Raw genomic sequence first — 27718 nt, forward strand, 5'->3', positions numbered from 1 at the left:
TCGGGGAGAAAAGGCAGAGCAGAAACATTTGAAAACCTTAAATGCTAGCCCAGAAGGAAACTACATGTAAAGTTGGGGCTAAAAGTAGTGTGGTTGCTGAAGAGATTAGCACCACTAAAAAGAAACCAAGTACTTTGTCTGGGAATGAGAAGAAAGATACTTTGAGGACACCTTAGAAATCAGTCAGATTGGACCCATCCTAGGCTCTAGACCTTTCATTTGAGGGGGGAAAAACCCCTGGGTCCCCTGCTTGAGAAGGGCCTGTTAGGGAACTGGTTTACTGGAATTCATTTCACTGTGTTCAGACACCCAGACATTCAGAGGCTGGTGAAACCAAGGCCTAAAGGGCCCTGGCTCCTGCTCCCACTGACAAGAGACCTTGGTCCCATCTACATGGTGCTGGTTTTACTGGAATGCAGAATGTAAGACTTGTGGAGTCAGGGCAACTTCTACCAATTTCAAAGAAAGGTCTTGGAAGTCAAGCAAGGAGCCCCCTCTGAAAATGAAGCCAAAGGTGCAGTGGAGACCCCAGGAAGTTGGAGATGCCAGAACATGAAATATCTGCTGAGGAAAGCTGCAGCCTGAGTGCAGCCAACATGAGAGAGGCTGTATGAGTTACAAACCACAAAAGCCACAGTAGTGGGGCTTCCCAAGCCCTCCAGAACATCCACCTCACCACATGCCCTCAATGCTGAACATAGAGCTACAGGATTTAATGTTTTCCCTGCTAGGTTATTATCTTGCTTTGGTCCAATTCTTTCCTATCCCCCAATAGAATAAAATGGAAATGTTTACCCTGTGCCATTGTACTTTGGGATTATGTACCTTAAAAAAATTTTTTTACAGCAGTTACAACTAAATGATTGCCTTGAGTCTCAGAAGAGACCTGCACTTTGAAAAATGCTAGAACTATTGCGACTTTTAGGAAAGGACTGTTACACTTTCAGTTGTGTGTTGGGTAGCTGCATTGCATTAGGTGGAATTATGAACTTTCTATTGTCTTTATTCAGAGATTCAGTATATTTAAGGAGATGTGTTTGAGTTACAAATTGTCAAGGGGTGAGAAATGGCAGGATAAAGTGTTGATTAGCTTTGGGACTGCGAGGGTATTGGTGATGTACACTTCTGTGTGTATCACAAAGATGTGATCTTGGGGTATATGTCAGGTCCCTGGCCCCTTCTTCTCTGGTACTTTTCCCCTACTGTGCTTTCTGGCCACCATGAACTAAGCAGATTTGCTCCACCAAACACATCTATCATGATGTTTCTGTTTTGGAATCAGCTGACCATGGACTGAATCCACTTAAAACATGAGCCAAATTAAATCCTTAAGTTGTGGATGTTGGATAAAATGTACAACTATGGGAAAGCTAATCCAAGGCCCTTTCCAGCCTTTTAATTTTTTTCTTTTGGTACCAGGGATTGAACTCAGGACTTTGCACTTGCCAGGAAGGCACTGTGATGCAGAGCTACATCCCCTGCCCCTAACCTTTTAATTTTATTAGTTCCTATTCTCTGCCAAAAGTAAAATCTTTTAATATCTTTTTAACATATAACTGTAACTGTTATTATTTAATTGGGTTTTTGAGACAATATCTCACTATATAATTCAGGCTGGCCTTGAACTGTATATCCCAGGCTGGCCTCAAATTCTTGGTGATGCCTCTGTCTCAGCCTCTCGAGTGACGGGATTATGGGTGGGCACCAACACTCCCAGCTAATTGTAGTTATTTTTATATCTATCCTGAATCTTCATTTATTATGTATCTTTATTGTGATATATGTCAAATGAAATATACCACTTTTATACTGTGTATGTGCATGTGCATGTGTATTTCTGTGGTTTGATACTAGGCATTGAATCTAGGGCGTGGGGATTGAGCTATATTCTTTTATTTATATTTCACTTTGCCATAGGGTCTTCATAAATTGGTCAGGTGAACTTGTGATACTCCTGCCTCAACCATCCAGGGTGCTGGAATTATAGGCATGGGCTACCACACCCAGCTACTTTTATACTTTTTGAAATTGTGTGTTGTTTTTTGTTTGTTTGTTTTGTTTGAGAGAGGGTCTCACTATGTAGATCAGGCTGGCCTTGAACTCACTATATAGACCAGGTTGGTCTCAAATTTAGCAATCCTACCTCAGCCTCCCAAGTGCTGGGATTACAGGCATGAGCCACCTCACCCAGCTATGAAGCTGGTTGAATTTTGACAAAAGGACCTGGAAGTATGATTCCATAATTGTAAATTCCATAATGCTTTTAGGAAAATGTTCATGAAAACAAGAATAGTCTGAAAAAATATTTCCTCTTTATTATGTTAAACTTATTTAATAACTTAAACCATTACCATTAGAATGATATCAGAACTATGCCATAGAGAATTTAAACCAATAGCCCAGGCCTCGAAAGTTGGCAAATATATGAGGACTCAGGGCTGAGTTGAACTGAACTCCGGAGTTCAGGCTCCAAGTTCTACTGGCTCCCAAAATCCATCTAGAGGGTTGAATTGGAAAAAGTCAGCAGAATGTACAGATGGGCTGCACAGGGATGATGGAAGATACCATTTCATCCAGGGCTATCACCAAATAGTAACCAATTTGATGAGAAGGCCATGAATTCAGTTTTGAACACTGGACATTATATGAGATATACCATCTGTACATATGCCCAGATGAACTTCCTATAAATGATCGAAGATCTTTGTGTCCAGAACAGGCCATAATAATTCATTGTTAAACTGGATGTGGTAGAGCAGGCCTGTATTCCTAGCACTCTGGGAGGCTGAGGCAGGAGGATTGCAAGTTTGAGCCCAGCCCGAGCAACTTAGCAGTTTAATGAGATTCCTGTCTCAAAATAAAAAGGCCTGGGGATGTAGTACTGCCCAAAAAAGTAAATGAATCTTAGAGAAATGATTCTCTGGACTTGGACTGGTAACCTGTCTACCCAGTGTTAAGCAAGAGCTACTCAACAAAGAATGCAGAATCCCAACAGTAGCTGCTCTTCTCACTCAGCAGAGCCCACTCTGCAGGCTGTTTTCCTTAGGTCTGTTGGCTATATAGATGTGGGATACTCCAAGAAGCTGACACTGATGGGTGCTTTTGAGAAATGACTAACCAGCTGATCCAACCACATTCTTTAATAAGAGAAATGTTCTCTTTTTAAAAAATCAAATGTCTACCATGATATGTAATGTTAAGATAACATGTGGCTTGGAACAAAAACACTTCTAATATTATAACAAAAAGAAATAGACTTAACAGAACTAATATGGGGACCATAGAAGATGGCCAGAACTATGGTTGCCAGATTTAGTGAATAAGAATACAAGACACCCAATTAACTTGGTATGCCATATGAACAATTATTTAGTAGAGCTATGCACCTACTAATGGGCACTTAGCCCATATGCTTAGGTTAGTTTGCTCACCATTGACCAAATAAAAGCCAAACAATCGTTTTGGTGAAAAGGAAAAAGGTTTTATTCAGAGCTACCTCTGAGGAGATGGAGGGGCCACATTACCCCTCACCATCTCACTGGGTATAGGATTTTTATAGCAAGAAATGGGAGGGGATACAATTAGATAGTAGACATTTACAGGCTTGTTTTCATCCCTCCTTGATCCCGACCTCTCCCTCCCTTCCTTGTGGAAATGAAACTGGATTGTGACCTCCTGGGGCTAACATCTGTATAGTCTGTCCATTCATCTGGGCTGAGAAGAGGTGCGAGTGGCAATTTTTGCCTTAGGCCTGAGGAAGTTTGGAGAAGCTGCTAGTCTCTAAAGGAAAAAAATATCTAAAGTTCTATTTTGCCATGCAGGTTATAATTTCCCCCTTGCTTTAGTCTGACCCTCAATCTTGGGGAACTTGAGGTTCCACGTTGGCTTTTTAATGTTAGACTGGCATGTAGATTCCATCAAAGGTAGCTGGAGCACAGGCAAAGGGAAGGTAGATATTTAAACCTGAAAAAGTACCACTAAAGATTATGCCGTCAAATACAAAAAGCCAAAGTCAGCAGACACATGATGGAAGGGCTTTTTGTTTAGCCGCAAGCATGCATAAGTAGCCTCTTTCATAACCTCTGTAGCTCTATTTACTTTGGGTAGAGGTGAGACACAGGTGACTCTGATGCTCACAACTTTCCCCCTTTGTCTCTGAATGCATTTTCTTCTTTTCTGACATTGCCAATTAACAGTCTGTGGCCTTGTTCCTCAGTGCCAAAGTAGCTTTCCCTGGGGACTGTGAGTCAGAATATTGGAGGGGATGTGACAGAATCAGTGTCATAAAATGCTTCTTGCCGAATTTGAGCATTATCAGAGATTTAGAAAAAGTGGGTCTTAGACTAAATTTATCTACAGTCCACTGCCAAGTCTAATCCCATCTATTCTATAGTCAGCTCCCTAAAATATTAGAGCTTTGAAAAACAACAGTTACAAAGTATCCAAGCAGATGTAAAACAAGCTATTAAGAGCAAAATACATCCAGTCTGTACAGAAGATTTAAACTAAGAAACATAGAGGCCAAGTTAACTACACAAAGCCAATTTATCTGTGAACAAAGTTAGAAAGGTGCGATAAGTACCTTTCTCCTTTGCTGTAAACCAATGTGAATTACCACTTTGGGAGAAAACATCATTTACTCATGCCAAAACCAAGAATTACAGTTTAGCAATTAGGCTGCATTTTAGAATCCCTTAGGTACATACAACAGAACTGAAAAAAATATAAATACAGTGTATAAGAATTATTGTACATTTTACCAACTAGGCATACATTTTTGTAACAAAGCAAGACTGTCTCTTATTGACTAAGAGAAATATGGCTCTTGCCAATAAAATGATAAGCAATACACAAGGTAGCAATTTAGCAAAACAGTTTAGTTACTTTTACAGCATGTTAACAATCATGATTAATTATGTTATACCAGGACAATTAGACCTTCTGATTACACTTCTCACTGGCATTCCTTCCGTTCCATTTTCATAGAGGGAGGTGGACGTCGATATTCAGCATTTCTGGTGTAGCTACTTCCTGCTGAGTAGGGGCGAAGCCTGGGGAATTTTGGAATGGAAGGTTTTGACCTGATGAGATATGTAGCTCTTTGTCCTCCTTTTTGAGGGAGGAGTAACTGGATGCTTGCTCCTGGTAGCCAATTTGGAGGCCTGCATATATATATATTTGTTATATACACAATATAATGCACTTAAACCACAAGTAGATATGTATTATTAGGGGGATCAGCACTGATTTTAAGATTTCATCAAAGACTAATCTTAGGTACTACCCTGAGACATCTCAATCAAGGAAAGGCTGAGTTTTTTTTTCTGAGATTTTAAACATAGCACTTAATGTTTGATTACTTGTCAGGATCTTGTCCCCAGTTTCCTCTCAAGGGATCCAATAAAGGGTACATTATAGAACTTTCCCAATTCTATGGCCAGTGAGCCATGAGTGGGTAAATGATAGCCAAAATTTCAGTTATTCTTGCTAAAGCATTACCCAGCCAGTCAGGTGTCACTGAGAAAAAAGACTAACAGTTGGCACAGTAAAAAAAAGAAAAAAAAAAACCCAAAACTAACAGTTTCATAATTACTTATCTCAGTTATTTTTCATTTTAAAATAAATACCTAAGATCCTCTCATGGTGTGTAGGACCAAGTGGGATCTAAAGAAGGGCCAGAGGTATTTTCCTCTGGTGAAGCTCACTTGGTTCTGGAGTGATGAATCCAAGGTTTTATCTCTGAAAGTTTTAATGAGGTGTTATCAGCAGCACATTATATGGGCCCTTCCACTTTTCAGCCACTAGGCCATTGGGCTTTTCAGGTTTTCAGCAAAACCTTATCTCCACAGTAGAAGGAGTGGAGTGATTCATTGGTTGAATGTACAAACCTAGAAATAGGAAACTGATGCAAAGCAGTTAATATGATTGAGTCGTGCATACCACTTAATTTTAACTTCACTTTTTTTTTTTGGTACCTGGGATCGAACTCAGGTCCTTGTGCTTGCGAGGCAGGCGGCGAAACCACTGAGCTAAATCCCCGGCCCTAACTCACTTTTTAATACAAAGGGTGGAGTACCTAACATAAGAGGCCAGAAAGGGTCTCCCATACAAAATTTCAAAGGGACCTAAGCCCACTTTGGGGTGCTAACCTAATTTGGAGCAGGGCAATAAGCAAGACATTGTCCCTCTTTGCCTGAGTCTCTAGAAAAAACTTAGCCAGTGTTTGTTTTATTTTTAGTATGGTTCATCTTTTCTCTCTTTTTCACAGACTATGATCTCTACAGTAAATGCAGTTTCCAAGTTATATGTAAAGTTTTGATCATCTTTTGAGTGATTTTGGAAACAAACAATGGCCCACTGTCACTTTAAGTAGAGCTTGGTAGTCTAAGATTGTAAATAATTTCAGGAGAATATCAATTCTGTGGCTTTCTCAGTTCTAGTAGAGCATGCCTCTATTCATCCAAAGAAAGTGTCCACAAATACTAATAACTTTAAATTACCTGTTATTTTAGGCATCTGAGTAAAGTCTATTTGCCAGTCTTGAAAGAGGCATGTTCCTTTATATTGTACCCCTCTGAAGTGAATTGCATCCAGTTTTAGGATTATTCTTGGCACATAGATGGCATCCTTGTGTAATCCTTTGTAAGGTGTGGCTGTTTTAGGCAAGGCCATATTAAATCTGCCAGTGATTCCCTTCAGGTAGATGCTTTAAAACTGAATATATCAGGGCTTCAGGGAGTAAGATCATCCTGTGATCATTAAGTTTCCATAGTGAGTTAGATACTATGCTTGATCTCAGTCAAAAGGCTGACAAGCGATTCCACAGTTAAAAGTCCACATTAGTGAAATTCGACTATGGAGTTCCTCATCCCATTCTTTATAATGAAGTTTAAACCCAAGTAGGGTATCAAAGCACCAATGAGCTGTCCTTCTCTAGCAGCTCATTTTGCAGCTCTGTTAGGCTTCTAGTGTCTTGGTAGTAAATCATAGCCACTTAGCATTGGTACAGTAATTTCCTTGAGTACAGCCAATATTTCTATTGGATATCTGATGTCCTTCTCTTGAAGTTAATAACCCACTTTCCTTCACAATAGCTTCATGCACACACACTATTACAAGATCACATTTGGAATCAGTATATGTTTACTCATTTTCCCTGTGACATCTGAAAGGTCCTGTTGAGTGCAATTAATTTGGCCTTTTGTCCAGCATCACAAAGCATACACAGCTCTGTCTTCTTTCTTCCACAAAGCTACTTTCACCAGTGTAGAGTTCCCAATTATAGGTTGGGAAGATTCCTCAAGTAGTTGAAAATGTAGCCCTAATCTCATGCCTTGCCCCTCACAGATATACAACTTACAGGGCTTTTGAGGCTTAGGCAACCCCAAGGTCCAGGTTAATTTTCTTTAATATTGGCAAATACTTGTTCATATTCAGCAGTTCAATATAAGGGCTCTGAATCCAGCCCTTTCAGAACATCATAAAAGGGGTCTGATGATCAGACCAAAATTAGGAACCCAAATTAAACAGAAACTTGCCATTCCTAGAAACCCTCTTAGCTGCCTCCTATTTACAGGAGCTTTGATGCTGGCAATTGCTTGTTTCCAATTGGGTATCACATTTTGTTTCTTGTTTTAATTGGAACCCAAGGTAACTTACTTTCTGCTTACAAAGCTGAGCCTCATTGGGAGACAGTGTATATCCACAGTGTGTCAGGTGATTAAGCACCAAGATTGTATTATCATGACTTGCTATTTAGCACAACATCCACATATTGCAGTAAGACACCCCCCCCCAATTCCAGAGTTCTTAAATCTTTGGGTAAAATCTTGCCAAAAATGGTGAGGAAATTCTTAAAGCCCTGAGGCAGTATAATCCAACAGTATTGGATGGTGGCCATTGATACAGAATCCTGCCATTCAAAAGCAAATAGCAATTGAGCTTTGTCTTTAAGTGGGATGCAGAAGGTATCTTTAAGGTCTAATACTGAAAATCATCCATAATCCCCAGGTATGACAGATATCAAAGTGTAAGGATCTGGTACCGTAGGATGAACTTCCTGTTCAGTTTTATTAATATAACTCTGAAATCCTGAACAAACCTATACTCATTTGTATGAGGTTTTGTCCACTGGCAGAACTGGAGTACTGAAGGCAACTTACAAAGACAAATTAATCCACATTTAAGAAATGTTTGCAACTCCAGCTGAATGTTCTGCAAAGCCTGTTTCTTGAGGAGATACTGTTTCTTCTGATGTACAATAATTCCTTCTTTAATTCAACTTTTACTGGTTATGCATTCAGCACTTGACCTGGAGTCCCTTCTGCCCATTTTACTTTCTTGTAGACCTCAAGGAAAGAGTTCTTCTATTGTCTACTTTGTAACTTTATGGCTTGCTTTGGTGGGATCTGCAAGTGAAGCTGTTTCCTTTTTGTTTTGTTTTTTGTTTGTTTGTTTTTTGGTACCAGGGATCCAAATTGAGTCCTGGTGCTTGCAAGAGAGGTGGTATAATCACTGAGCTAAATCCCCGGTCAAGCTGTTTCCTTTTTGGAAAGGTTGAGTATTTAATTTGGATAATAAATCTACTCTTAATAATGGGATATGGCACTCCGGCAGGGTGAGAAAACTCAAATTTCCTAGTTGACACTCCATAGGTTGGAGGAAGGGTTTCTGCTGCATTTCCTCCATCACTCCTGTGATACACAATCCTTTTGCTACTTTGCCATTTTAGTATTGAGAACAGAATAACTAGTATCTGCATCTGATAAAAAGTTCACCATCTGGTTCCTGTCAGTTACACCTGAGACTCTTGTAGGAAAATCACAATTGTCTCTAAAATATAGAAAAGACCTTTTGGGCTTCTTCATATATCATCTGAATCACATTATTGTTCCATCATATGTCTGCATGCTTCTTCTTATTTCCCATGCTCTTTCTTTAATTTCAGACATCATTCTTCTAGCACCCGTTCTTTTATATTTCTGTGTCTTTTCTCCTTTTTCATGTTCTGTCCTACTGAAGCCATGAAGATTACACTGTCTCATCTTTTGCTTACCTTCCATGATATATTTTAAAGGCAATATATACCAACTGAGATGAATTCATTTCTACAGCCCTGTTTTTTGAAGACTTGTATGAATATCAAGTCTACTTTCCCCTACTAAAGTAATGTTAACCATTCTCGTATTCTCTGTAGCTTCTGGATCATCTGTATCCTTCTTATATGTTTGGTAAAACTTTTGTAAAAATACAGAGGGAGCCACATCTGCCTTCTCTTCATGTACTGTGTTCCAATTTCTCAGCTTAGGTACCCCTTTCCTGGGTCCTGCCAGAATGTACTGCTTATAATTATCCAAGAGTTATTTCCCCATTGTTTGGATCCCAATAAGGTTCTACTGATGGTATAGTATAGGATTGGGGTTCCTTGTAGGACTTTCTTTGTGGAGGCACTATCACTAGTCTTTTTGTCTTTTGCACTTAGAATATTCAGAAGAGCTTTAATATCTGCCCAGGAGGGGTGATGAGTGTCAAATCAGTCATTCTCCATGGATTATCTCTATATGATGGAAGAATTCTAGTTTAACAAGTCAACTCAGAGGTTGAGGATGGACTGTAAACACAGAAATATCCTCCCAGCTGGCCAAAGCTGATTCAAATCTCTGACTGGATACTTCCTTCGAGGATATTGTCCTGCCCCAAAATGGGAAGCTCCCTGGCCAAATTGAGTGCACTGTTGGGTCTTAAAGGGGGAGACTGATCCTGCCTTACATTCACATGGTAAAGGAGAGGCAACTGCAGTGGTCCCCTCATTGTCCAGAGGACTAGGGTTGTGGTGCTTCCATAAGCATTGCGGTGGGTTTAGAGCATTTAAAAAGTTAATTTCCTCATTTTCCTTTTCCTCACAGGTCTGAGAAGGAATTAAAATCCCTCCCTTCTCACTGAACCATTAATTTAGGTCCCTCCTCCTTCTTTCTAGAATCCTCATTATGCAATACCAAGAAGACCTGGATATAATGATCATTATACCATTTACCTGTTTTTTGACAAAACTATTCTAATTACAAAATGGTATGGTAGTTGGAAGAACCATTAGGTGGCTACCTTTCACCAGAGTCTAATACATATGTAGACCATGCAGTCTTAGAACAGTATGTCAGCTTTTTGTCATAGTATCCTGGATGTACTATGTCCAGTTGTTTAACATGCAGCCCAAAGAGCTCCTAGATGGTACCAAAGCCCAGGTGCCCACTTTAGAAATAAAAGCATATATATATATATATGAAACCAAAGCAAACCAAATAAATACTCCAAACCAACAAGTGCCTACAATGTTTTCTACCTCTGAATCTCTACCAACACCAATCAGTAACCTCACCAAAAAACTGTAATAGCTCCAAATGGCCCCAAATGGTGAAGATGTGTTCATCCCAACTAGCACTGCTGAATGACTCCCTGAAGATCTAAATGGCTACTCCATTACCCCATCCTAGATCCTAGGAGTGCACTTTGCGAGAGAAAACCAGGTGGAATCTGTCAGTCCTACCCGCCCCTCAAAAAACTCTTTTCTTCCACCAACAAAAGTATTTATAGACAGCTGATGCCACAAATGGAAAAGGAGACTTCCCAGGGTGTAAAACTGTCCCTGGCAGCTGCTGGAATGTCCCTAGAGACCCAACAGTAGGTTCAGCTAGCCTCAAGCAGTTAATCCTTTTTCCCAAGCACCCGTCACCCCACTAGTAGTAACAAGGAGAGCTGTGCTGCTCAGGAGCTAGGACTCACCTCCCAGCTGGCTTCACCAAAACTGTTACCAGCCATTTAAGTCCATATGCTCAAGTTCATTTTCTCACCACTAACCAAATAAAAAAAAAAGCCAGTCGTTCTCGTGAAAAGGAGAAAGGCTTTATTCAAAGCCACCTCCAAGAAGTTTGGGGGAGAGGGGACAAGGATGTAGCTCAGCAGCATAGTGCCTGCTTGGCAAGCACAAGGCCCTGAGTTCGATTCCCAGTACCAAAAAAATAAGAGCTGGGAGTGTAGCTCAGTGAGCCTGCGCCTGCCTGGTAAGCTCAAGGTCCTCAGTTTGATCCCCTGTACCAAAAAAAAAAAAAGAGGAAGAAGTTTGAGGGGTCTCATCACCCAGCTCAGCTCACCATCTCACTGAGTACAGGTGTGCATGGGTCTGTTACAGCAAGGAACTGTGTGTGTGTGTGTGTGTGTGTGTGTGTGTGTGTGTGTGTGATGATATAATGAGACAATAGACATGTCCAGGCTTTTTTTATCCCTCCTGGATCCCAACTTCCCATCTTTCCCTATGGAAATGAAACTGGACTTTGACCTGGTGCATATTCTGTCCATTCACCTGCACTAAGGAAAGTTGGGGGTGGCAGTTTATACCCTGGGAAGGCCTAAGGAAGTATAAGAAGCCATTTATCACTAAAGGAAAGAAATCTAGATTTCAGAGTCCCACTTTGCTATGCTGGTTACTACCTTGCTACATTTAAGACATGCTTACACTAAGACTTTATCTGAAATTCAAATTTAAGTGGATGATCTGTACTTTATCTACAGTGATGCTCAAAAAAAAAAAATCCTGAGAGATGTCTTGGATGGCATCACAGTGAAGCAGACAGAACAAAATGGATTTATTCTACACCCACTTTCCATTGCTGTTTGTCATCTCACTATGGTCTCAATTTGTTTTAATACATTTGGTGCCACAATAGTGGGGATACATGAGCTAAGTGTGAGCTTCCTAATACACTGAAGAATCAGTAATGAGGATAAGAAATTCTTTCCCCTCTCTTCCTTCCTTCCTTCCTTTTTTTTCTTTTTTTCTTTTTGGTATGGGGATCGAACTCAGGACCTTGTGTTTGCAAGGCAGGTGGCAGAACCACTGAGATAAATCTTCGGCCCTCCTTCCCATTTCTTAGTGTAATTTACAAGACAACATAATACAAAATGCATTAACTCTTGAAGTCCTCACTATGACTTGCCATGATTTCATTAGAAAATAATTCTGACTGCTTCTTAAATGTAGAGATTAGAGGGAATAATGACACTGGCTGGGGATGGAGGATAGTGGTAGTATAGGCACAATTTGGATGGAGAGTCAGAACAGTTAGTGAACCTCAGAGTGGGATAAGGTGAAGGACTTTGGAGGATTTTAGCTGCCAAAAGCAAAGAAAATCTAACTTTAGGATCAATAGAGAATTCTTATTCAGAAAACAAAATGAGTATCTACAGAAAACACTAGGAAATGAAGTATCTTTGCCTTATCAAATTAGCTAGAGTAACTTTATAATATTAAAATAACCTGAAAGATGCATAGATAACAGCAGTATTTATTACTAATTCATAACATGAATTTTAAGTACCTACTTTGTCTTATTTACTGCAAAATATACTTGTCTTTTAGACACAAGCAAACAATTCATTCTAGGAAATCAGTTTAATTACATAAGCAACCTCCACTGTTATCTTCCTGTTACCTTATCATCCTACATGCAAAGGAAATGCAGATATCTGACATCAATTTCAAAGCCATTCTCTGTGTACATACCTGATCTTCCAACCTCTATAGTACTTACTCCTTTAAAAAGAACCTAGGAATTAAACATGCATCAGTGGCTTCTTATTCTTACTCATTCTGAATCTACCATGGCTGGATGCAGATAACAGATGTTTGTTCAATCTCTTTCTCCCCTTCGCCCCCATTCTCTGTCTTGTACTGGGGATTAAACCCAGGGCAGTCACACTGAGCTACATCATCAGTTTTTTTCTTTCATTATTTTAATTTGGAGACAAGGTCTTGCTAAGTCACTTACTTTCCCGACCTAGGCTCAGATTTGCAATCCTCCTACCTCTTCCTCCTGAAGTGCTGGGATTACAGGTATGTACCACCATGCTTGGCTTTTCAAGATACACTTTCTTAGCTAGCATAAACCTAGGATGAAAAATCTAAGTGTCTTCCATATTGGGCTACACTTAGGGTCTGTGTTATCAGGTCTTTCTCTTCCATGCCAATGTTCTATGACTAGCAAAGCAGATGACAGGGAATATTTTACCCTTGAGAAATTATGCGTAGACTTCAAGCAGTTCTTAAAACTCTGGAAGAAATTAGATTTTCATAAGGCTATGAAATCTGACATATCTTTAAATTATGAATGTGGGAAACAAAAAAAGAGTTCTTAGAAATACTGAGTTTGTTGCCAAGAGGAATCGGATATTTTCATGTCATATTATAGTTGTGGCAGATATTTTTGGAATTACTTTTGAAATTTAGTACTTAATGACATATTGCCATCTCCTATATGTTGATAAAGTACGTAAATTGGTCTCATAAATTTTTAAAATTTTAATAAATATATTTAAATATAAATTGTTGAATTGGTAATCCTTTGAGTTTTAGTGTTGCATTTTAAAACATTCCCACAAAATGTCATGGGCTTCAACAGAATGCAAAAAGAATTAATGGTGCAAAATTAAGTGAGAACATGTATGAACAAATTCAACAATGAACAAGTTATGCTTAGCCTTGCACTTTTTACATTACATCTTTAAGAACTACAAAGATGTCTATGTGAACGTGGAAAATAGTAATTTACATATATTATTCATACATATCTGATGAGAATATATACTGGTAAAGGATCCTATGAGTTTGAGTGATGTGTTAATTAGCAGGTTATGTGAAATGGTAGACTATATGACAATCTGAGATTTTCCTCTTTCATGGATATAAATTTAATATAATCTGCTTTATAAATGTAAGAGTTTAATAAAACATGTTGCTTTAGGAGTCAATCATCAGGTACATCTATAGAGATGTATGATAGGAATTCACCAGCCAATCATGCTGAGTTATCTCCACATATCGATGAATATATACTGGCACATGCAGGCTGTGGCCCAGGATCACTCAATTTTAGAGTTAAAAAGTTCCTTGTTTAAAATTTAATGTTATTTCAGAATAACAAAATTTAAAAATAGCAGTTGTCAAGCATTTACCATATTCTGTAATACATATTAATTGCCTAATGTACTAAATTATGAACTTTCTCTTCTTCAGTGGTGCTGACTGCTGCTGTTAGGATCCTATAAAAGCAGACCATGGAAAGACATCTATAGGGAGCATACTGTGTTTTGAGTTTACAGGAATTATAATTAACAGTTAAATTTCTAATGTCCTAAGACTAAAGACCAATTCTGAAAATGGTGCTACATAATAGAAAATATCATATGGATTTTCAAAGTACATAAATAGTTTTCATGATCTGTTTTACTGGGGGAGATATACTGCTGATTTAAATTTCTGTCTATAACTGATCTAAGTTGAGGCATGGTTGGGAAATCAAATTCTGATTATTCTACAAATAAGTTCTCCAAGGTCTCACAGCTGCCAACTATTAAGGCTCCAAATCAAATTTAGACTCCCTTCTTTAAAGTTTATTGCTCCTGACAGGTGTGGTGGTGTATCCCGTAATCCCAGCACTCTGGAAGGCTGAGGCAAGAAGACTGTAAATTTAAGCTCAGCTGGGGAAACTTAGTGAGACTCTGTCTCAGGATAAAAAATAAAGGCTGAGGGCTAGGGATTTAGCTCAGTGGTTCTAGCACCTGCCGTGCAAGCACAAGGTCCCAAGTTTGATCCCCGGTACCCCCTCCCCCCCCAAAAATAAATAAAGGTTGAAGGGTTGAGGATACGGCCCAGAGCGAAGACCATGGCTTTCAAAAAATTATATTACTGGCTGATGTAATTATATACAAAATAAAAAGAACTGGACATAGTGGCACACACTTGTAAATCCCAGCACTAAGGGAGGCTGAGGCAGGAAAGGCATAAGTTCATGTGCTGCCTGGGCAATTTAGCAAGATTGTATCTGAAAATAAAAAGGGATGAGCAGTGTAACTCCATGGTAGAGCATAGAGCACCCCTGGGTTCAATCTCAAGTACCACCAAAAAAGAAAAAAAAAAAAAAAAAGGAGCAGTGAAACACTGAAACATTATTTTTTGCAGACAATACAACTGTGTATCTGGTAATTCAAAAGGATTACTTGAAGAAAATAACAAAAAATTAGGCACTGTAGTAAACTATGTACAAAATATATATATACAAGAAGTAAGTAGCCTTCCAATATGCAATGGAAACCAGTTAGAAACTATACTGGGGGAAAAAAAGTGCCTTTCAATAAGAGCAAGAACAAATATAAAATACCCAAAAATTACCTAATTAACAAATGTATAAATTCTGCATTAAAAAGATACAACAAACAACCAGGCATGGTGCCACATGCCTGTAATCCCAGCACTCAGGAGGCTGAGGAAGGAGGCTGTGAGTTTGAGGCCAGCCTGGGCTACACAGTGAGTTCAAGGCCAGCTTGAACTACCATACATAGAGCCTGTCTCAAAAAAGAAAAGAAAAAGACAAATATAGGAATGTAAGACACTAAAGTACATAGGAATGCTACCATTGTACCCAGATTTAAAAATTTAATTATAAAATGTTTAGTCATTTCTAGTTTTAATATGAAAGTTAAAAAATACTCCAGAAGAACTTTGTTTTTTAAAGAAATCAAAAAGGCATGGAACAGTAGGTAAGCCAAAATAGTCAAAGCCTTCTGCTAAGTTAAGAAAAATGCATGGATGTGAGGCCTAGATGTGCTAGTTGTTAAAACATTATATAAAGGTATGATGTCAAAATAAATTTGATTATAATGCAAAAAGAGATGGGCAGTTCAACAGGACAAAATAATAGTTAAGATACAGATCCAAATACTATTGGATCTTGGCCTATGACAAAGTTTGCGTTTAAAACCACTGGGACATAGTTCAGTGGTTCCAGCACCTGCCTCGGAAGCGCAAGGTCCCGAGTTTGATCCTCGATACCAAAAAAAACCCACTGAGACAAAGTTAAATAGTTAAGTATATGGCACTAAGACAAATGTTTAACCATCTGTGAAGAATAACTGTATCTCTGCCTAACTACCCAAAACTCATCAAGTACTTAAATTTTACAACATAACCACAGAGGAGGGAAACATGGGGTTTAAAAAAAGGTATGTCAGAGTGGAAAAGATGATTTATAAACTAAACAGCAAAACACATGCTATCCAAGCACAAATTGATACATTTACAACGAAATGAAATTCCGAGGTTGAACCTCCTGCACACACACACACACACACAGATTACAAAACCAATGTCCTTCATCTTTAAAAGTCTTATAAAACAATTAGAAAAATATCAATCACTCAAAGAAATGACATTAAAAGACATTTCATAGAAAAAATAGCATTTAAAAATAAAACAGCATAAAAATGCAAATTAAACATGTAATATTTTCCACTTAACGTACTAACAAAAATCAGAGTAAAAAATTATTTTGGCAAATTATGGGGAAATGGACACTCAACTACATTGTTGAAAGGAACGTAAATTACTAAAACTAAAGAACAGAAATTTGACATTTTAAAGAATGTACAAATGTACTAACTCAGCAAATCCACTTCAGGAACATACCATTAATATCTATTTGCATATAGATACTAAATAATATATACAAAGATCATCATCTCATTTTTAATTCAAAAGATAAAAACATTTACATACCTCAATAAGTGACTGATTCAGTTAACTGAAGTACAGGCCTAGAAGAGAACACTGCACACAGGACACCCAAGGAAGACTGTTCTTTACTTTTTTTTTTTTGGTACTGAGGATTGAACTCAGGACCTCGTGCTTGCAAAGCAGGCAGTGGAACCACTGAGTTAAATCCCCAACCCTACTTTCTTGTTTTTATACATTTTACTTTCTATTCTGAGATGCCCTCAAGGGAATCACATTTTTGAAGAATTTGTAAAATTCTGTTAGTCCTTAATAGTTAAAAGATTACCCAAGTATCTGTCAACCATTAATCTAAAACTTCATGAAAATTTTTGCATCCCACTTAATTCTTTCTAGTAATCTACTACTTACTTTCATATTTTTAAATTCTCTATCACCTTAAGATAGATTTCCTCAATGATTTCAGCTTCCTAGAAACATTTTCTACTAGATACTATTACTGCATTCCACAAATTATCAAAGGTGAAATTTTAATAGAAAATAATTTGCATTATGATGTTTTCTTTAATCAATGGTTATTCAGAAGTGTGATTTAAAAATATAATTCCAAATATATGGAGCTGTCTAGTAATACTTAGGATATTTGGTATAATTTGAATAATTTGATATTCATTCAGACTTGCTTTATAGTTTAAAATAGGGTAAATAATTTCTTATACTTAATAAAAGAACCCTTTGTATACTTGGGTTAGTCATTATCAGATTTTTTTAAGTGGTAAGGGGGGTTGAACACAGGTCTTTTGCACTAAGCTATTGGGGTTTCAATAAATTGCTAAATTGAAAAGGCTAGACTTGAATTTGTAATCCTGCCTGAGCCTCCCACAGTGCTGGGATTATACCACACTACACCAGATTTTAAAACAGTACTCATTCAAAAGTTCTTTTTTTCCTCCATACTTGATAGAGGTATGCTAAAATCCAGTTCTGCAGAGCTCACATTTCTGTTTGTAGTTCTATCAACCTTTGTATTCATCCACGCCATGTTATTATTTACATAAGTAGAGATTATCCATAATCAGATCCTGCTAATGAAATGAAACTGGATATTAAGATGGCTTTCTGTTTCTTTGTTGGTAAATGTATTTTCTGATTTTTGTTTTTATCCTTGAAATTTTTTCATGGGAGGTTTCTTTAGTTAACATTTCTACAGCACACTTTCGTTCTGTCATGAACTTCCATCTTTTTGAAGCTTTATTTTCTTATATGTGGTTTGAAAACAGAATAGTATTTAAATAAGAAAAATTTTCCTTTGAACTACAGTATAACAATCACTCCATTCAGTTTTTGGAGTTTCTCTTAGTTTATGTATACCATCCTGCTATGTAATTTCCTTTTAACTTGCCTATTCTATTTTCATTTTCTGGATTGCCTTCAAATTTTAATTGATCATGGATAATTTTTTACAGTTACCTTCAGAAGAGAAACACGTATATCAGACATTTTGTGACATTATCATTGCCAATATTTTGGCAAAGGTTATTTAACCTTGTAGAAAGAACTGACAAACATGGTGGTAATAATTAGGTACTTGAATTCCTTCAAAATTTCCATGGTAAACATTACCTTATCCTTTTTTTATATAACTTTGATGGTACTGAGAATTGAAGCCAGGGCCTTCATACTGAGATATACCCTCAGTCCTGTTTTATATTTTATTTTGAGACAGGGTCTCAACAATTTGCTAAGTTGCCCAGGCAGGGCATGAACTTGTGATCCCCCTGGCTCAGCAAAAATGCTGAAAACAATTCATATTATAGGTAAAAGCTTTTGTATATTCAGAAAGTCCAAACTGTTATTCTCTATAGGTATGATGTAATCAACTATAACTCTTTTAGTGGATAGAGAATTTATTACTTCATTTCTTATCTTTCCTGTATAAATTCTGATACAAAGTTGTGACTTATATGCCAAAGAAATTTAGTCATGGATTTTTCATCTCTTACAAATTGTTTGGTCGGGCTGGGGATTTAGCTCAGTAGTTTCGCCGCCTGCTGCACAAGCACAAGGACCCAAGTTCGATCCCCAGTACCAAAAAACAAACAAACAAACAAACAAATTTTTTGGTGTTCCATAATGCATGGCTAAAAATTCAAGGGCCTCCTTTGTCAATCATATTATAAATTATATACTACTGACTATAGTAGTATGAGAGCAGGTTTTTACAAATACCTCACTTTTATAAGGCTTTTCCTCAATATAGACTCTGTTATACAAAAAGATAGTTGTGGAAGCTGGGCACGGTTATTCATGTCTGTAATACCAGCACTCCGGGAAGCTAAGGCAAAAAGATCATAATTCAAGCCCAGCCTGGGGAAATCAGTGATTTACTGAGACCATAACTCAAAATAAAAAACAATCCTAAGTACCAGGAAAAAAAATAGGGGAGGGATAGATAAAATTGTTTTCCACGTTTCTGATATTTCTAACATTTCTCTCCAATATTTATTTGATACTGTTGAGTAATGATTATTAAATAAAAGACAGTATTCAAATACATAATTTCTCACCTCATGTGTGTATTCTCTGGTGCTTTTTCGCCTGTGAAAGGCAAGTAAAGGCCTTCCCACATTCCTTACATTCATAGGGTTTCTCACCAGTGTGAATTCTTTGATGTTGAGTAAGATGTGCCCTCTGCCTAAAGGCCTTATTACATTCCTGACATACAAAAGGTTTCTCGCCAGTATGAATTCTCTGGTGTTGAATAAGAGTTGAACAATCAATAAAGGACTTCTTACATTCTTTACATTCATATGGTTTCTCACCTGTGTGAATTCTCTGATGTCTACTAAAGTAGGAAACACAAGAGAAGGCCTTTCCACATTCCTTACATTTATATGGTTTCTCACCGGTATGAATTCTTTCATGTTGAATAAGATGTGCTCTCTGTCTAAAAGCCTTCCCACACTCCTGACATTCATAGGGTTTCTCATTAGTATGAGTTCTCTGGTGTTGAACAAAGGTTGAATAACAGAGAAAAGCCTTCTCACACTCTTTACATTCGTAGGGTTTTTCACCAGTATGAATTTTCTGATGTTTATTCAGGTTTGAAAGCCAAGTAAAAGACTTTCCACATTCCTTACATTCATAGGGTTTCACACCAGTATGAATTCTCTGATGTTGATTAAGAGTTGAGCAATTATTAAAGACCTTCCCACATACTTGACACTCATAGGGTTTTTCACCTCTATGAATTCTCTGATGCCTATTACAATCAGAAAAACAAGTAAAGGTCTTCCCACAGTCATAACATTCATAAGGTTTCTCACCAGTGTGAGTTCTCTGATGTCTAGTTAGATGTGCACTTTGCCTAAATGTCTTTTTACATACCTGACATTCATAGGGCTTCTCGTTAGTATGTGTTCTTTGATGCTGAAAAAATGTTGAACCAGATATAAATGCTTTTCCACACTGGTCACATTGATACGGTTTCTCACCAGTGTGAATTCTTTGGTGTCGAATAAGAGTTGAGCAATTATTAAAGGCTTTCCCACATTCCTTACATTCGTAGGGTTTCTCACCAGTGTGAACACGTTGATGTCTGTTGAAGTCAGAAACACATGTAAAGCCCTTCCCACATATAGCACATTCAAATGGTTTCTCGCCACTATGAATTTTTTGATGTCTGCTTAGATGTGCACTTTGTCTAAAAGTCTTTTTACATTCCTGACATTCATAGGGTTTCTCATTAGTATGGGTTCTCTGATGCTGAGTAAGGGTTGAACAATTATTAAATGCCTTGCCACATTCCTTACATTCAAAGGGCCTCTCACCCGTGTGAATTCTCTGATGTTGAGTAAGAGTTGAACGACTATTAAATGCTTTCCCACATTCTGCACATTCATAAGGTCTCTCACCAGTATGAATTTTATGATGTCTATTAAAGTCAGAAAGAGAAGCAAATGCCTTCCAGCACTGTGTGCATTTATAGGGTTTCTGATCAGTATGAATTTTTTGATGTCGAGTAAGGTGTGCACTCCGTCTAAAACTCTTCCCACATTCTAGGCATTCATAGGGTTTCACACTAGAGTGAGTCCTCCTGTGTTGAATGAGTGTTGAACAGCAGATAAAAGCTTTCCCACATTCCTTACATTCATATGGTTTCTCACCAGTGTGAATTCGATTATGTTGAGTAAGGAGGGCACGTTTTCTAAAGCTCTTTCCACATATCTGACATTCATAGGGTTTGTTATAATTTATTTGATACTGAGTGAGTTGGAAGTCATAAGCAAATTCTCTGCCACATTCCTTAAATTCATCACATTTCTTTCTGGGAAGACTTTGCTGATGTTCCATCTGATTTGTGTAAAATATGAAGGCCTTCTCACACATTTCATTAAGTTTGTCACTAGAATGAATTCCTATCTGTTGAGTGAGGTTTTCGTAATTTTTCTGTTCATAGTGTTCATTTACAGGCTGAGTTATTTCATTTGGAACCAGTGATATAGGGTGAATTATCTCACTTGGCACCAATGATGTTGGCTGAATTATTTCATTTGGTACCAGTGATGTAGGCTGAATTATTTCATTTGGAACCAGGGATGTAGGCTGAATGAATTCAATTGATAGTTTTTCAAATGGCACTGTCATATACTGGAAACATTCCTCTTTAGATTCCTCTTCTTTTTCAAAGTGTCCATTACATTTCAAATCTGTTCCAAAATAAGACTCCCCCTCAAGGCAAGGAGAACTTGTAGTTCTGTTCATTATTTCCCATTTTAATGATCCTGTTTCAAAAATACCATTCTTTATAGCTAACTCCTTAGTTTCGTACCAAGACAGTAAATCTGAAAGAAAATAAATATATTTTCCTGTATTAGCAGGAATGAAACATCTATATAACAAACAAAAATAATACTCTTAAGAGGTAAACTGCTTAAATAACTTTCAAATATTGTCATTTACTTTGGAAAAAATAGAATGACTATATTAACATCAAACAGACTTCAAGGTAATCTATATTATCAAAAATAATTTTATCACAAGGATAAAGAGGCCAATTCATCTGGAAGATTTAGAAATCACAAATGTTTAGGTACATAATAAGAAACCCTCAAAATATATGTAGCAAAAATTTAACAGAAACAAAGGAAGAAATAGACAATTCTACAATCATAGAGACTTTACAACTATCTCTCAATAACTTATAAGACCAGACCTTCTCTGTATTAAAAAAAAGTAAATAAGAGAAAACATAACTAATACTAACTAATACTATCCATCACCTACAACTAGTTACTATTTATAAAACACAACATCAAAATTTACAGAATGTACATTCTTTTCAAATGTAAATGCACATTCAAAGTAGACCACATGCTGGACCAGTAAATAAACGTAAACTCTTAATATAATAAAGAGTATCAAAATCATGGCAGTTACTTTCTTTGACCACAATGAAACTAAATTTGAAATCATTTAAAAACCTAGAAAAACCTCTTCATATTTAAAAATGAACTAAACCTTCAGAAAATTAGAAAATATTTAGAAATGAACAATAACAAAAGTATAGCATATAAGTATAGCATATGTCCAATGTAAGTAAAGTACTTCTTACAGGGAAATTTATATTTTAAATCCTTATGGGGCAAAAAAATAACCTTAGGTTTTACTGAAAAACTATAGAAAAAAGAGCAAAATAAACTAACTTTAGAAGCAAAGAAATGATAGATCAGTAAATTAGAAAACTAACAACAATTAACAGAGCCAAAAGCTACTTCACTGAAAAGATCAGCAAATTTGATAAACCTTTTAGCCATGAACTATAGCCCCTCTGCCATGTGCCACCCTGCCTTGGAGTCAACCAACTATGTTCTAAAACTGCTGGGCCAGGGATTTAGCTCAGTGGTTCCGCCACTTGCCTTGCCAAGGACCCAAGTTTGATCCCCAGTTCTAAAAATAAGAAAAAGAAACTGCTACAAACTGTGAGCTAAATAAACCTTGCTTCCTTTAACTTTGAGTGTCAGGTGTTTTGTCTAAGCAATGAGAAAAGTAGCTAAGAGTAACTATGGCTGTGGTGGTACATGCCCATCATCCTGGCACTCAGGAGGCTGAGGGAGGAAGATCTCTCCACAAATTCAACGCTACCTTAAACTACACAGTAAAACCCTGTCTGCAAAAGAAGAAGAAGAAAAAAAAAAAGAAAAACCACTGATCTATTTCACAACATATATATATATATATATATAATTAGATTTAAAAGATCATATTTCTTTTTTTTTTTTGTACCAGGATCAAACTCGGGTCCTTGTGCTTGTGCAGCAGGTGACGAAACCACTGAGCTAAATCCCTGTCCCCAAGATCATATTTCTGGAAAGACACACTATCAAAGATCACTCAAGAAGAAATAGTCACAAGAGTTGCTATTATCTATCCAAGAAATTGAGTTTATAATAAAAACAATGTCCCAAAGATAAAAATGGGCAAAGTGGCTTTATTGGTAAATTCTACCAAATAAGGAAAAAAATCTTTTGGAATATAGAAATGGCATCCAACTCATTACAGTGGCCCAACATAACACTACTACTAAAACTAGAACAAGACAATAGAAAACTATAGATTTTCCTTTTAAATATTAAAGCAAAACTCCCTTTAAAACACTAACCAATAGAACCCAGTATTGCATACAAAATACATACTACATGACCCAGTCAAATTTACCCCAGGAATATAAATTATGTTAACATTTGAAAACCAATTACCATAATTCAACATATTAACATTTTTAAAGGAAAATTACATAATCACTTGGATAAAAGCAAAAAATACTCTTAACAAAATTCAACAGTCATAAAAATTCTTAATAACCTAAAAACAGAAGGGAACTTCTTTTTCAAAGTAAATTATATGAGTTAAAAATTTGTAAGAAACGTCACATCCTCCTTAAGTACTGCCAGACATAGTGACCCATGCCTGTAATCCCACCACTCTGAGAGGCTAGGATTACACATTTAAGCCCAGCCTGAGCAACTTAGTGACTTAGCAAAACCTGTCTCAAAATTAAGATAATAGATCTGGGGATAGCAATCAGTGCCAAGATCCTGGGTTCAATCCCTAGTACTACAAAATAATAACAATAATGAAAATAAAATATTGAAAGCTTTCTACCTTACATCAAAAGCAGTGAGAGTGGGCCGGGGATTTAGCTCAGTGGTTCCAGCGCATGCCTTGCAAGCGCAAGGTCCTGAGTTCAATCCCCGGTACCAAAAAAAAAAAAAAAAGCAGTGAGAGTAATCAATATATTATCTTAATTATGGTGATGATCTCATAAGCTTGTGTGTACATCAAAATTATCGAATGGTACACTTTAATATATCCATTTAATTACATGCCGATTGAGTTTCAAAATATCTGCTAAAAAATAAAGTTCTTCACCGGCATGGTAATCCCATGTGCCATGCCTGTAATCCCAGTGCTTGGGAGGCTGAGGCAGGAGGATCCCAAGTTCAAGGTCATCCTATTCTACAAAGCAAATTCAAAGCCAGTCTGGACTACATAGTAAAGACACTGTTTCAGGGGAAAAAAAAATTGTCTGTCATTAAAAAAATACTGATATTCTCTGCATTTCTCAAACTATTTCTTCCAAGACTACAGTTTTCCATACAATATTACGAAGGAAAGACACCAGCAGTCTAACTGGTTTGGACTTCTCTGATTGTTTTCCATCCCTTTACATTCTGGTTGCTTCCCACCCTTTTACTCACCTGGATACCATCCTGCTTTTCCAGTCACCCAAGGTTCTTTCCCTTGTTCCAACAGGGAAATTACTGATGGTTTAGAAGTGGCAAGTCCTGCTCAAAGAAGTAAGATTAAAAATCAATATAAATGAAAAAAACCTTTTGATTTAGAATTAGTTTAACCTAAAACAAATTGAAAACGAAACATCAGCACTTGACAATCCTGTTATATGCAGGAATTACAGATGAAAACTAAAGCAGGGAAAATATCATAATAAAGAGTATAATTATAAAATATCAAAGTACTTCACAACAAACTACTTACTGACTACAAAGATAAAAGTAGTAGCTTTACAATGCAGAGCTTTAGAGGATACTACTTTAACTCGCTGGCCAAAGTTAGCATTATCAGTGACAAGACATAAAGCGTTCAATATCTTTTGACATAAGGGACTGAAAAATGCTTATCATCATTTCTGTGGTAATCTTGCCCAAAATACATAACCTTAATCTAATCATTAAAAAAACCTTAAAAAGCCAGGAAATTCTATGTAACAACAGGTTAGCACAATTCAAAGCGTCAAGTCAGGAATATAAAAGTAAATTTCCAAGATTAGAGGCCTACAGTGACATGACAACTAATTACAATATGCAATGCTGGATCAGTACAAGTACACTATAGGATAATGACTGACCTCTAAAATAAAGTATATAGCTAATTCCATAAAATTTACTCAATATCCATTTTCTGGTTCAGATAACTATACTATGCTCATGTAAACTTAACATTATGAAAATCTGGCTGCATACTGTGTAGTTTTAATTCTTCTGTTTTTTGGTAGGGTTTTTTTTTGGTACCGGGGATCAAACTCAGTACCTTGCACTTGCAAGGCAGGCACAGTGCTGCTGAGCTAAATCCCTGGAGCAGTGTAGTTTTATTTTTTAATATCATTTCAAAATAAAGTTTTTAAAAAATGGCCAGGCATTGTGATGCACACCTGTAATGCTAGCACTTGGGAGGCTGAGGCAGGAGGATTACCGTGAGTTTGAGGCTAGCCTGGGCTACATAGTGAGTTCAAGGACAGCTAGAACTACATAATGAGACCCTGTCTCAAAAAAAAAAAAGATTCAGATAAACTTTTAGATAAGAAGATAATAAAGAAATGGGAATATGGACTTATTAATCTGGCATAAGGAGGGCTGGGGATTTAGCTCAGTGGTTTCGCTGCCTGCTGCACAAGTGCAAGGACCCAAGTTCAATCCCCAGTACCAAAAAAAAAAAAAAATCTAGCATAAGGAGCACAGGGAACAATTAACCTCCCTCCCCCAAGAATAATGAGGAGGGTGAAGTCTGCAGTTTAAATACACATGGGCTTTAACTCTAGTTATGTTGGGAAGAAAAATAAGGTTCAAGACATAATCAATGGTTCTTCCTGTGAAATTCCTTCAACATTAAATGCAAAACTTCTGAAATATACCTTCCAAACATAGACCAGGATGAGAGTTTTCCTAAATTTTAGATGAATTATCATCTCCTAATCTTACAGGTTATTTTGTTTGTCCCTCTGTAACTGCATGAGGGTCCCAGGGGACTTCATTCCAGGTCTTGAAGTCCTGAACAAAGAATTAAACAAGATACAGAAAAGACAGCGAGGGTATAGATTTATTGAAAGTGGAAAGAAGTACACTCTACTAAGCAAGGGTAGGGTGGTGAAGAAGGCTTGCAACAGCCTGAGAATAAAGGGAAAGGAGCCTCTAGTATCCAAAATACCTGAATTGGCCCCCACCACATATAAATGTAGCATTAGACAATTGTCCTATGCAAAAACTCACTTGGCTTCTCACTAGATGTAAATGAAGGATCAGAAACAGTGCCTTTTAATTGATTATACCAGTATGTAAATGAAGGGTTAGCATCTTCTAATTCGTCCCATGAACAGCACTGAAGTCAAATGAAGGATTAGGGATAGGTTTTTTGATTGTTCTTGTGAACGGTCCTGAGGAGGAGTTGTAAGCCCAGAATCATTTTGGACCTCATGTTTTGCTCATGCCTACTTTTTTGGAGAACATCTTGCTCAACTAGTCAGCCATGGGTTTTCTGATGCATTCAGCCCATTTGGTTGCCCAGTTTGCCCCAGCCCTAATCTCCTACCTCACCTCCACCATAATCTAACTCCTCAACAACCAAGAAGGAAAGTAAGTTACACAAAGTGCAGGGGCCATTGTGAAGGTGAATGATGATTAACAAATAAGGTGTCTAATAGAAGCATGCTATTCCAATAAAACAAGCTCAAAATAATCTTTTGGAATGAAGAACAGAATTTTACATGGGTAAGTATGACCTAAAAATACAGTGAATGTTTAAAATTTTTAAAAATTATTATAGTAAAAGACATTTTTATTAATCCCTCTCAAAATATTCCCTCTCTTGGGCTGGGGATTTAGCTCAGTGGTGCCGCTGCCTGCCTTGAACGCACAAGGACCCGAGTTCAATCCCCAGTACCAAAAAAAAAAAAAAAATTCCCTCTCACTTCAAATACACCCAAGAATTCCCAAAGGAGAGAGCACTTTTTGAATTACAGGGAACAGGTGAACTTACCCAGTGATATAAAGGTGTTGTAGTTCTCCAACATCACATCTCTGTATAAGTTTCTCTGAGAAGGGGCTAAGCATTCCCACTCTTCCTTAGAGAAGTCTATAGCCACATCCTCAAACATTACCAATCCCTGAAAGGAAAATTTCATATAACATATATAATAGTAAAGAAAATATATTTCACATGAATGATAATATTTTTAAATAACTTTATTATCAAACACACATACAAAAATTAAAACCATTCAAAGAAGAACAATGCAAGGGGAAAAAAACTACAATAATATTCAAATACAACAGAACTCAACCAAAACAAAACTGAAAAGCACTTAAAACATTTTTCCATATAACTTAAAAAAGCATCTCAAGCACCAACAAGACACCAGAGGATGTGATTTGTTTCAGAAAGATCCCCAAAACCAACACTGAAAAAATAGTGGTCTGGAAAAAAACTCCAGTTAGTTAGCAGACTCCACATAAGCCAAGCTTCTCCCTAATTTAAATTTTGATACAGTCATATGACATGCGATGGAAACACAATCCGAGAAATATCTTATTAGGCAATTTCATCCATGTGGATCCTTAATTACACTTTCAGTTTCTCACACTAGAGAAACTATTAGGTATTTACACATGTGTGTCCTATTTATTTCACGTAAGAGTATGGCCGCAATATGCATCCATTTAGCTATAAATGTCTCTAGTTTCTTGTTCTTTAAGGCTGAGTAGTACTCCATTTTATAAAAAAACCACATCTTCTTTATCCAGTTTCCAGTTAATGGGCACTTGGGCTATTTCCAAGCTTTCACTATTACGAACTGTGCCGCTATAA

At 37.1% G+C, this 27718-nt stretch overlaps 2 protein-coding genes across 2 annotated transcripts in view; one reads left to right on the forward strand and one right to left on the reverse strand.

Moving 5' to 3' along the window:
• LOC147824023 (uncharacterized) overlaps positions 1-27718 on the forward strand; it is an 89427-nt gene that overhangs the window by 47908 nt on the left and 13801 nt on the right. The window lies entirely within an intron of this gene.
• Positions 3460-27718, reverse strand: part of LOC101697181 (uncharacterized) — a 35307-nt gene continuing 11048 nt past the window's right edge. The window contains exons 3-5 of the mRNA XM_013077391.3: positions 26891-27017; positions 24319-24405; positions 3460-21402 (exon numbers count right to left, since the gene is read on the reverse strand). Of these exons, the coding sequence (XP_012932845.1) occupies positions 19127-21402; positions 24319-24405; positions 26891-27017 (2490 nt within the window). The 3' untranslated portion in view covers positions 3460-19126. The remainder of the gene's footprint in view (positions 21403-24318; positions 24406-26890; positions 27018-27718) is intronic.

This window comes from Heterocephalus glaber, unplaced genomic scaffold, assembly GCF_053883595.1.
Source record: "Heterocephalus glaber isolate CG9 unplaced genomic scaffold, H.glaber_assembly_v1.0 deba00001561, whole genome shotgun sequence".
In the NCBI taxonomy this organism is placed as follows: Eukaryota; Metazoa; Chordata; class Mammalia; order Rodentia; family Bathyergidae; genus Heterocephalus; species Heterocephalus glaber.